Here is a 12,855-nt window from a genome sequence, read left to right on the forward strand (position 1 = left end):
CCCGTATTTATGGTGTCACTGGGAAGAGGTGAAAGGTTCTTTGCTTTGGGGAGAGTTTCAATGGCTTGTGAATGTTTAACAAGTTTTTCGCTTGTCAAAGTCTGAAAACATGAGATTTTTTTCTTTTTGATTTCATTTCCTTTTCTTGAAACCACACAGTATCTTATTTTTCAGGTAATTCACTATCCACTACAAAGTGCAATACATCAAAAGGTACCGCACCTTCATATTAAAGTTGGGGCTTCTGAGGTGGAGGAATTAATTACATTTTTGAAATTGTTTAGTTAATGCCATTATAACAATAGTAATGGATCAAATGTTTCCACATCTTACATTGTGTTGTTCATCATGAAGAGGAAAATATTTTCACTTTTCAAAGACATAGGGTTTCATATAATACAACATTAAGTAGATAAAAAATACACGTCTTTCTGTAGACTTGAAAGAATATTGACAGATGTGCAGATGAAATTCTGTCTTATTTTATGAACTCAGTTATTAACGCTAGGTTTATTCTGGATTAAAATGCCACGTAATGAATTGCTTTTATTGTGAAATTCATTAATCAAAATAGGAGCGCCTTTCTTCCCATCTAAGAGATATATGCTTTTATGAACAATTTAATCCCACATTTAACTGAAAATCTTTTTTCTCTTCTAGCTTTTATGTCTACCAATTTGACATCGTACATGGCTACTGAAGGCAATGTTCTTGTAAGTGTGCCTTGGAATATTCCAGACTTTAGATATTAATCATCAGTTTGATGAATGAGTGAAAAATTTCACTCATTAATTTTAAGTTTGGCTAGCTGTTTATTATCCTCCATTTTATTCGTCACAGTGGAATTAAATAATCCTTTTGTTAGAATTTAAAGGTTTCTTATGATCACCAAGCGTTTGTTTAAGACTCTTAAAGGTCAAGAAATAGTACCATGATTTTAATATACTAAAATAAATCATCTCCATTTTAAATTAACCATAGTATAGTGTAACTTCTCATGCAACTTCTGTGGGAATAATTCTGCTAATTATTATGTTGAAATTGCAGGATCCTTTTAAAATAATTTTATAGATGTAAATTTGCCTAAATTAGGTAACTCAATTGAGCAAGTTGCCTCTATTAGAGGAAATTTATGAAGGGAAAATAGAGAAGTTGTTTTAAGCAACATGACGCTTCTAACAGAAGGGGATGTAGGGTTGTGTGGGCTTGGATGATGTGTATCTTTTGGCAAGTCTAATGACCTCATGATGGGTGCACAGGACAGAGTTTTTGGAGTAGAGTCAAAAGCAGAATCAGAAGTAGAAGGTTGAGAGAACATGATAGAGCCTTTCTGTCCAATGGGGAGCATGGACAATGGTTGCCTGATGCTCATTAGGAAATGGATGTCAAGGCAGGTTGTAACACTAGTTGAGTGAACTAGGCAACTCCTGGAAGGGCCACCTTACTAAAGATCAGGACAGCATATTCATCCTCTATTTGTTAACAATTTCCTATCCCAGAACTAGAGCAGGCATTGAGAGCACTTTAATTTTGATGCTACTTCTAAGGGAGGAAGGAGAAGCTTGCTAGTGATGAAAAATGGTGGGAACTTTGGGAGACAGATTACAGTCAGTTATGCAGCCTAGGACATTCACTACCTAAACTTGCAGAAAGAGGGACTGATCCTTTGGACATGAATGGGTACGTGTTTGATAATAGAAATGGGAATAATCACAATGAAAATGAAGAAGAGGAGCGATTAAGAGAACACACGTGGCTGCAGTGGAAGACTTTTGCAGGCTGTGGATATAAAGGTGTATGTACAGGATGTTAAACAAGGGTCCTATGGTCAAGGATAAAAGCAAATATATATCACAGGTCTGTAAAAATACAGTCAGGAAGACTCAAGTTCAGAGTATCCAAAGTTTAAGAAAATTTTTTAAATAGAAAAGATGCATGTGATCATAAGCACTGTCAGATTCTTGAGAAAGGTAATGCAGGGTTTACTTCTTAACATTGCTTCGCTTTTTCTGATGAAAAAATATAATCTTCCACCTGGAAGGAGTTTACCTTATATGTTTAAGAGAAAATGGAAATTAAGATAATAAGAGATCAGCTAAGGACTTTAAATTAATAAATTCATTCATTCATTGAAACATTTACTTAATATTCACTGGTTACCACTCCTGGGTCAATTATGTGTTGGCCACTGTAATAGGTAGGAATTGGAGATTTAATTGTGACTTGAAACAAGTTAAAATCTCCACATCTTTAAAAAAAATGTATAACCCTGGGTTTTGGAACAAAATTAGCAGATGTGATTTCCAAAGGACTAACATATCATCTTAAAGTTCCCCACCTAGAGCTGTCACCGCTGTCCTGTGTAACCCGCCTTGGTCCTGGGCACAAGTGGCCTCTGTTCTTATTGGTGGGAACTCTGGCTGTTTATGGGTCTTTCTCACTTCACGAGGCATCCTCCACTCCTAGACTTAACCAGCTAGGTCTCCTTGTGTGTCTTTGTACCTGTTATTTTTATCTCACCATCACCGTATGCACAATACTGCTTAATGTGTCTCTCAGGCATTTCTTCCAGCTGCCTTTTCCATGGTTACCCTACCTTAACTCTCCATTCAGAAAATTAGTTCAATTTTCTACTGTCGTTTGTTCTCTAAATAAAGTGTAGCACGGGAGACCTCATTTTATGCTAGGTAATTTCAGTGGGCTTGACACATTTGACCTAATCACATCACGAACTGCACCTCATTTCCCGTTCGCTAACGTGTACTGAACTCGGCGCTGGGGTATGAAGGTCGGGAGCTACTTTTAAGGCACTTTTGTTGGTCCTGACCTACTAGTTCTCATAGAGGTAGGGATGGTAAGTGGTGGTACTAGAACTGTTCAGGAAACTGGATCCTAAGCATTTGCAGTTTGATAGTATGTGTGGTAGAACAGCCTCGCTCCTTTGTTGAGCTGACTTGCTGTAATCAGAAGGTATCCCTTTCTTTCCTTTGACTTTCTTTCCTCTGAAGGGAAACAGCAGAACTTTCAAAGTTAAAGCTTCACCTAGAAACGAAAGGATTAACTAATTGAGTTCTGTCTGTTTTACCTCCTAAAGTATTTCTCTGTCTTCACAGACACAAAGTAGCCCTTCCCTCTGCTCAGGGGGCACTTTGCCTCTCTCTGCACTGCCCCCCACCGCCATCACCCCTCAACTGATCCACTTGCCACACAATGAATGGCCAGGGTGAATTTTCCTAAATGTAGGTCTGAATTTGCCGCTCGCTGCTTCCATCTGTTTGATGGCTTCCCATTGGTTTTCAAATAAACTGTGTACTTTCATATATAACTTACAAGGCCCATCGTGATGTGCCTTGGCCACCCAGACGTGGTTACCACCCTCAAACCCCACCTGCACTCTGTGGTTGATGTCTCCTGGCTTGTACCTGCATCCCTGTATCACATCCTCTTACGTGCAGGTCTTTATATTGGGGGGGGGGGCTTCCCTGACTCCCCTATTCTGGGTGAGCGCTATAATGGGGTACACTTATGTGTAGACCTCATCATCCTTGAAGTTCAAGTCTCTTTCTTCTGTGTTTGACTGGAAGCTGTGTTAGGGCTTGCTCACCATTGACTCTGGTCCTTGGCACCGAGTAATTATGCAGTATGTGGTGGTTGAATAAGTAAAAGCTATAATTTACCAGGTGATGGTCTGAAAGGAAGCACAGATATAATCTCCTTTAGGATCTGGGTCATAGCTTGTTGGAAAATTTGCAACATAGTGATTAGATTTGGTTCAATCCCTAAACATCCATTTGTGTAATTCTTGACATTTGTAAGCCTCTCCATACATCACACGGTGGTGATTAAGTATTCTGCAGTAAATCCACGTGCCTTAATTTTCTTTTATGATTAGTTTCTCACTAAAATAGATAAATAGAGATAAATAAATAGATAAATAATGATGCCTAGCATGTGAATCTTAAAGGTTTGATTAAGAAAGTTCTCTGGTCTCAGGTGTTAGTAACAATGTCTTAGCTAAGAAAGGAAAACAGTCTTAATTTCAAGATGACAAGGCTCAAGGGAATGTTACCTCACCTCTTTTACTGTTGTATGTAGTTCTTTCACCTCCAGCTTCTGAGATTTCTTACTTTCATGGATTGCTCTAGTGGGGATGAAATGTCAGAACTAACCTAGATGAAAACTTTATGACAGTGTTTTTCTCAAAAACCGTTTAAAAGAAATTTCCTTCATTAAATATTGCTTGGAAAAAAATGTCAGGTGAAAACTTTTCCCTGAAACAAGACTTTCTGCATATAAATCATGGTTACTTTGCTCAGTTTTTCTGCTGAGGAGGGCAAGCTCTTCGAACCTGAGGGGACGTTTACTTCTGGCACTGTGGTCACCGGGTTATCTGCTGTTGCTTGGGCTGTGATGATCTGTCTAACTGATCCTTGACGTGTTTACTTCACAAGAAAGTTCTGTGTTCATCAGGCACCGAACATGTATGGCCTGGTCTTTATGTGCAACGTGTGCCAGGAGCAGCCCAGACAGGATCCGGGTTCCTGGGGGAAACTGCCCGCCACCCAGTCCACCCCTGTGCCCCTGCTGTGTGTCTCAGGGATGTGGTGCTATTCAAGGGGTGGAGTGAGCAATCTATTTTTCACATCAACTAAAAGGAGCTGAAGTTTTGGCAGCTTCTTCCTAGGCTACATCAGCCCAACTCTATGTTGAGTCGGCTGTGCGGGAGCTGCCATGGGGAAGCCTGACAGATCAGGCTCTGGAGGCTGTTCTGCATATTTTCTGCCCCAAGTAGGACTTCAGGTGGGGAAGCGCATGACAGCTGTCTGGGAACAGATCACCGGGGACGGGCTTGTCCTGGAAAGTTTGCATCACTCCTCCCCTTCCCCTGCTTCTGCCCCATGTATGCCCATTTCTTGGGTTCCAGATTCTTAGTATTTGGGGGGTATGGTTAAAACAGGATGCAAGAGAAAGCTACTGTGGGTTTTGAGCAAATTGTATTTTAGCTAGAAGTAGAGATTTGTTCAGCACAAGTCCATTTGACCTTCATGGAAGCACCTTCAAGGGTCACCTCTCTGGGTGGGGTGAAGCCCAGTGTTGGTCGATTTCCGGGGCTTTTCTCCAGGTATGTGCCTCTCCTGGGGAGAAGGATGTTAGAACAACTTTTATCTTGCTTATCTTTGCTGATGTTAGTGGAGGTGTTTTTCAGCTCCGAGTAATCAAACAGCAGATATTTGTTAAATCTCCAATTGTACAAGGCACTATTATTAAGGCATTATAGTAAAAATTAATGTAAGAAACAGTTAATCTTTTGTTAAATGTTTATTGAGTGCTTTGCTAGGTGTCAGGCATTGGGCGAGGTGCTGGATTTTTGAAGTCATGATGTGTTCATGAACATCAATTCCATCTTAAAGTCTTGGCCAATCACTGAATCTAAACAGAGTGGTCATTCAGCTCCACAGCTGATGAAGGAGACTTCATAGGCTTTGAGAGCGACATTAACAAGGGTAGTGATTGACTAACTGTGTGGGAGAGAGCAAAAAGCCTACCTGAGATTAACCCCCGGTTCTGGGTTGGGCCACTGGGTGGACTGTGTTACTCCCCTGTACGTGCCACTCGGATAGATAAACAGAGAGATTATACTCTCCATTTCAGAGGCATCAGTAAAGCACTGTGGACTAGAGACAAGAGAAGTAGAGTAACACAGAGGTAAATAATAGGCTTAGGAGTCCGACTGGCCTGGGTCCTAGTCTTGGCTCTGCTACTAGTTATGTGTGATCTGAGGGGAAGTTACTTAACCATATCAAGATGAAGTTCCTCATTTGTGAAAAGGAAGATAAAAATAGTACCTACCATGGAGATCATTGGGAAATAATATAATTCAGTTATTACAATGACTACACATAAAGAACTCCGAGTGAATGTAAGATTACTCTAAGTGCTAACTGCCTTCTAAAGTCAGGGAAGGCTTCATGGTAGAGCTGGCATTTGACCTGGGTATGAAAGGCTGGGTAAGCATTAACCAGGTGCAAGATGGGGGAAGGGAATAAAGCATTCAAAAGTACCTGAAGTTTCTGCAGAATAGAAGAAATTTGAGGTGCCAGGAGAGGAAGTGGACAGGTGTCTTGGTGGTACGTTGAGGCTACTGTGGAAGGAACTTGCTTGTCACTTAAATTGTGATTTCAAGATGGAATCTCATACATGAAATGATTGGCTTCCAGTCAATAGTGGTCCTGTAGGTTCACACGTGGACACTCCATTCTGCTGTAAATATAGAGCAATGACAAACAAAGAGAAACGGAGAAAACCAGAAAAGCACAGTTAGGGTCAAAACACAGTAAAATCATCTCCATGGATCAGAAGTGAAGAGGGCAGGACTGAAGCTACGGGGCTTGCTGGGCACCTCATCTGGAGGCAGGAAGTCGTTTGCCTCCTGGTCCAGGTTAGTAGGGGTAGAAAAATGCTCATTAAGTGTGAGAGGACCATGTTCACGACTTGATAAGTGTTGAATGGGGCTCTCTCGCTTGTGGAAAGGGATAAAGACGAAGAGATAAAACAGTTGTCAGACTACTGCCTGGGGTTGCACAGTTAGCTACCCGAGGGCCTAGGGAGGGAGCAATAGGAACATATTCTCAAAATCACAACTAAACCTAGTCACCAGCCAAAGCAGCAACTGGATAGGCAAGATTTTCCATGACTGCCTCAGGACGTGATGGTAGGGCTGATTCCACCTGCTGAGAGGAGACAACCTCCAAACTGATAAAGAGGGAGCCCTGGGCATAATGGGGGAAAGGGAAGGAGAGAGAGAGAGGGAGAGAGGGGGAGGGAGAGAGAGAGAGAGAGAGAGAGACAGAGAGAGAGAGAGAGAGAGAGAGAGAGAGAGAGAGAGAGAGAGACATGCAAGCCTTCGACTCACAGTTCTGCAAACTCCAAAACAGATTTTTAAAAAATGCTAAGGAAGAATATGAAATGAAAAATTTAATGGTAACTTTATTTTACATAAAAGCAAAATTTTAAAGCCTGACAAAAATTTTTACCTCTGAAGCTCAAAGAATATTTTATCAAATTTTGAAAGAAAAGCAGGCACAAATGAAAAAGGACAAAATACACGTGGGCTCTGAAAAGATTTAGAAGCATTAATAAAGAAAATATAGCCTTTGAAATAGAAAGCTCAGCAAATGGCATAAATTCAACATTGGATACTTTCTAAGAGAGTATTGGTAAACTGAAAAACTTACACGGGACATGTGGCACAGAGAGATACACAGACTAAAAATTAAGACAGAAAATAATGGACTAGTTTTTTTTTTTTTTTTTTTTTTGAAGAAAGAGGTAGAAAGAGTTCTGAAATTCTGAAATAAAAGACCAAAACATATTCCAGGTTGTAGAGAACTAAAATTTTATATATCACAGGAGGGACTGTTAAGTAGGACAACCCGAAAACAATTTGGGGCTATCTGAAAAATTAAGGATGCACATATCCTATGACTGCAGTTCAATCTCAGATAAAACTCTAGCCCAGGGGAACACATGCCCACATGCACAATGGAAATTATACAGAGTTGTTAACTGCCTGAATATTGTGGTCATGCACAACTGTAAATTAAATGTGTGTCAGTATGGGAAGGGATAAATAAATCATGGTATTTTCATTCACTGCAGTGCTATTAAAAAAAATCTCAAAAACACAGTATTGAAAATTAAATACCCATGTTAATGCTATGATTTATAGTACTGTGAAATATTGCCTATAAATACTCAAATTGCATGGTAATGTTGAATCTTACGTTGAGCGTAGTGTAATCCGGGGTGAATGAGAGGGAAATGGAAAAGGGAAGTTGTACGTATGGAGACACAGTTTTGTATATATTCCATTCCCTTCAAAATAGAATCAAAAAGTAAGAAAGAAAAGAAGGAAGAGAGAAATGTGTACTCAGTACCTTAGACTATGAATACAGTTGAAACTTTTGATACCATGTTGTTAAATTGCTTTTCAATTTCCACACTCCACTGTTAGTGGGTAAGTAGGCTTCCGTAACTTATGCAGGAAGAGCACGAACATAAACTTGGAAGAGGGCACACGACAGTCTGTGTCTTTCAGCACGACGCCCTCCTCTTGCCGTCACATCTCCTCTGTTCAGTCAGGATGCTGGGAAGAGTGGTCCTCAGTGCCGTGATGACTTTTTCAATCCCCATTCCTCCCCCACACACTGGAATTTGTCTTCCAGCCCCACATGATACGAAACTGTTTCACCCAGGTCTCGAGTGACTTTTTCTTTCCCTTTCATCCTGGAGGTATCTGACGGTCGGGCTCACCTTTCTCTTCCATGACAACCCCGTCCTGATTTTCTTCATTCCTTCATTGTCGCGGTCTTTCTGATGGTCTCCTTTTCTGTTGCTTCCATGTAATAGATGGGTTTTCCTTTGGATTCTGACTTCAACCCTTTGATATTCTACACATCTGGGTCACCTTATCCAAACTCAAGACTTTCGCTCTCTATCCACTGACGATTCCCAATTTTGTATCTTGAATCCAGATTTTCTCCAAAACCCTATACTCTTAAATACTACGTACACTGACCATTCCCACTTGGCTGCCTCATATGTACATCAAACTCAATATGTTTACTACTGAATATGTGTGTGTGTGTGTGTGTGTGTGTGTGTGAGCCGTGCCCTGTATATTGTTGTCATTTATTCATTTGTTTGAGCTGGGAGCTCTTTCCCTGGCTCGTTGCTCTCCCTCACTTCCCACATTCTAACTTCCTCCCCTCCCTCTCCTCTCTCCGGCTCCCTCGCTTCTCTTCCTCCTCTCCTCCACCTCCGTCTCTCCTCTCTCTTCCTTCTTCCCCTTTTCCCGGGTCCTCCTTTTATTTCTCCGATTTCTCTTCTGTGTAGAAAGTGCCCTCGCGTCCAGCTTTCCCTCAAGCTCTAGTCCCTGCTTCTCTGTTTTTCTTTCTATAATATCAGCAACCAAAGCAAATACCTTAAAGGCTACTACTTTGTGCATTTTACTCTTGAAATAGATTATTTGCATTTTACCATTTACTTCTGTGACTTTGGGCAGAATTCTGAGCCTCCATTTGCTTCAATTTCCTCTTCTGTAAACCGTGCATTACGATAGCACCTAAGCCATAAGTGTCATGAGAATTCAGTTCAGGTATTTGTGAAAAGACTCAGAGCACTGCCTGGCACATTGTAAATATTGTATAAATATAAGCTTTATATAGATTTCTTGGTTGTCATTGTTTTCAGTTACTGTCCATTGTTATTAAAATATCTATTCTCTGTCTCCACTTTCACTACTAGAAATTTTCTTTTCATATCAACTTACTGAGTAATATTTAAAGTGGTTAGTCTTCTGAAAAAAAAAAGCAAGTTTTTCACGTATTTTCACAGGTAAAATTTTAAATATTTAAAAGCTGTGTAACTCTCTTTATAAGTTGGGTTTCATTCTCCAGGTAGGAGGAAAGATGTTTGTAGGGGAAAGGTACTTGTACAGAAACACCCCTAGCAGCTTTATCAGCTGGAGCTGGCTTGGCTCTAAAATACTTGGAAATTTTTGTGGCTTGATTAAAGTATTGGTGGCTTAAAACTGGCAATGATGTGAGGTTTTTTACACCCTGGAACTCGGGTCAATGCCACAAATCAGGACCCATTTATTAGCATATCACTGTATAATTTTGCTTAAGACCAAGATCATTCTGAAGTTTGATGTAATGACAAACCATTTAATGGTGAATTTTAATATATTACCGGGCTAAGTTGCACCTGCAAGATTTAACAATTACTATGTAAATTAGAAGACAATATAATCATTACCCTGAGCTTGGGTGTGAGCGCTAGCATTCAACATCAGAGGAGGACCAAGTGAATTTTTAAACCATCTTAAAGACTAAAAGAAAAATACTCTTTTTCAATAAAGAGGACACATATATTTCAAAGAAAAAATCCCTCAGATTTTAGAGCCAAGTTAGGGCAAATTCAGAATTTAGAATAATTCTTCAGTTTTACCTATAACATCACAGTGGGAAGAGGACAGTATGAGCAAACTATCTTATTAGGCTTTGGCTGTTTGTTGTGATGATAAGAGATAATTCACCTTTTGAAAAACTGTCTCATGAAATGCTCACTGGTTGCTTGGCTTCTTCTCGCTCACCGAGTGAAAAAAAAACCACATGTAAGATCTTTTTGAAACTGACTACTTCGCGGGTTCCACTTCCTGTTGTGAGGAGTTAGACGTATCTCAGGCTCACTAAGTTCTAAAGATTGTTTTCATTCTCTCATGTAAACTGGTTTAGGTTTCAAATTCATATATATTATGTGAAACTGAAATTCTCTGAAATTTGTTGTTTCTGTAATCTGCAGTTCTGCTTCTGGTCAGGGCGAACGGTTTGAACAGTTATGTTTTAGATCTTATTATAATAATTTGCCTTAGGAGAAGTACTGTCGAAGGAGGGTTGACTTAATGACTAAACTCCCCTGCCCCCCTTAAAAAGAGTCTGAATAAGTCCTCTCTGGGTGTTGGGTACTCACCCTGCTTGATGTAATGTCCGGCTTGGAGCCCCACTTCTCATTCATCCCAGGTGCATAGACTGAGGCTTGGTTCTGGGCAAAGGTGAGACAAAGCCTATGGTTTGATTTGGGGCTTTCTCTAGACTCAGCTGCTAAGTTGGGTGGTGGAGCTGGAGCGCCCCCAGTTGCACTGGAAACCCGTGGATGGTTGGAGGAGATTCACTGGCTCCCAGTCGGGAGGGATGGAGCAGGTACTGCCTCCCTTCTCAGATCCTGCAGCTGTCCTTTCCTGCTTCCTCTCCCCTTTCAAAGATGCTCCTTTTGTGTGAATGAATGTGACTCACCTTGCTCAGATGGGGCCAGAACAGTCTAGGAATCCTCTGTCTGCATGTCCCTCTTCTCCCTGCCCCCCTGGCTCTTAGTCTGTCTCCAGTGCTCCTGGGATCTCTTGGATCCCAGATTTTCTTAAATTGTTCCAGTGTCTAAATTGACTTACTCCCTTCTTTGCCTTTGGTCCTGGCTCTCAGCTAAGTTTTAGCTACCCATATATTTTGGGTAAAATATTTTGGGCTAAAATATTTTGGTAATAGGTTTTACTGACCTCAGATATTTGCATATACAAAAGAGCGCAAGACACTGTTTGAGAGAATGGCGGGAATTTTAGGCCAAGATGCAAGTCAGTGTGGGAGATATCTTGTGAAGTGGAGCTGAGACTTGGTTGAAAATGCCCAAGTGTTAGTTATGTGACTCTAGCATGTCTGTCCTGCCAGAACTTCAGGGCAGCTGCTGCCTTTGCATGTCTTTTTTTTCAAAAGGATGCTTAATTTCTTCAGGGATAAAATTTTATTCTGATATTCATAAAAGAAAAAGTCAGTATAGGATTTCCTAGGAAATATAATTTAAACACTTTAACATCATCATTATTGCCGAAGGAAATACAAATCTTATCTATCCTAAAAATTATTATGAAATTTTTATTTATTAGATATGAATGATTTGTTTATATCTATAATCATATATTATGTAATCATGTAATATTATATTGCATGTAAAATCACAAAGTATTTTTAGTGTTCAGTGCATTTATATGTACAATCTTTTTTTTTTTTTTTTTTGGGCTGGGGGGAGGTAATTAGGCTTATTTATTTATTTATTTTTGATGGAGGTCCTGGGGATTGAACCGAGGACCTCCTGCATGTTAAGCAGGCACTCTACCACTGAACTATACCCTCCTCTCTACATGTACAATCTTGTTAAATATTTGTGAGACCTATAGGATTAGAATTATTATAAATATCTTGATTTTACAAAGGAGGAAGTTGGCTTTGAGTGGCAAACTGACCTTTCCCTGGGTAGCACAGCTACTAATTATACAACAATGAGTTGACTGCAGGCCTCTGATTTAAAAATCCCACCCTATTTCCACTATGTCATAGTCCCTCTTCACACAGAGTACAACAATTGTAGTTTCAGATCAATAGTTAGATACAGAGAATTCCAGCCAGGTGCATCTAGAATCACGTTATAAAATGTTGGAATAAAATTGCCTACCATTTTTTAGAACTGCTTTTCAATTATGTAAATTTTTTTCCCAATTCTCCACTCGTTACCATACGTTACTTGAACCTGAACAAATTCAGCTTAGATATTGTGGAGAAAAAAAATGAAACTTCTTTAATCTAAAATCCCTCTCTTCACACACACACACAGAGCCATTTGAAAGCATTTTTTTGTTTTCTATTTTTGTTGATAGCTTGATGATTTGACACAAATTATTTAAAATGTATTGTGAAAAATGTGTATTTCAGATATATTGTCTTATGTCTGATTTGAATATTTGAATAGAAATTGGTAATTAATTTATCTTCCATAAAACATATGAAAAATAGTCACAAATACGTAGACAATAAGTAATTTAAATTTGGCTGTAAATAAGAATTTTTTGATAAGAAGGGTTGATAAGTACTTAAAGTTCACCAAAAGAGGTTGTGGAATTTCTTTTTTTGGGATGTTTAATTCATGTGGTTTAGATGTAACCCTATGTGGTAACAGGACCACGAATTACTAGTCTGATCTGTAGCATTATAAGATTGTAATGATTATCTATTTTTATTTCTATTATTTAGAAATAGCAAGAGAAGAAACATGATATAATTTTTTCTTCTCTCAAAAAAATAAAAAGGGAAATATTTTATTATTTTTAAGAACTTAAGTGAACTGTCCTGTCATAACTAAAGTGGTAGTGAAAAAGCTGCCTGTGGCTGGAAACAGGAAACATCAGTGATAAATGCTGTGTTACGTATTTTTTTTTCCAGGTGCAGCTCAATGTATATTGAGTCTAAT

At 39.4% G+C, this 12,855-nt stretch overlaps 1 protein-coding gene across 4 annotated transcripts in view; it reads left to right on the top strand.

The window, feature by feature from the left end:
• IPCEF1 (interaction protein for cytohesin exchange factors 1) overlaps positions 1-12,855 on the top strand; it is a 153,195-nt gene that overhangs the window by 69,469 nt on the left and 70,871 nt on the right. For 3 of the 4 annotated variants that reach the window (XM_045524711.2, XM_045524709.2, XM_045524710.2), the window contains one exon: positions 661-713. The exons of the other annotated variant lie outside the window; for it this stretch is intronic. In XM_045524711.2, coding sequence (XP_045380667.1) covers positions 666-713 — 48 coding nt within the window. In that variant the 5' untranslated portion in view covers positions 661-665. The remainder of the gene's footprint in view (positions 1-660; positions 714-12,855) is intronic. 4 annotated transcript variants of the gene reach the window in all.

The sequence above is a fragment of the Camelus bactrianus genome, chromosome 8, assembly GCF_048773025.1.
Source record: "Camelus bactrianus isolate YW-2024 breed Bactrian camel chromosome 8, ASM4877302v1, whole genome shotgun sequence".
Taxonomy (NCBI): domain Eukaryota; kingdom Metazoa; phylum Chordata; class Mammalia; order Artiodactyla; family Camelidae; genus Camelus; species Camelus bactrianus.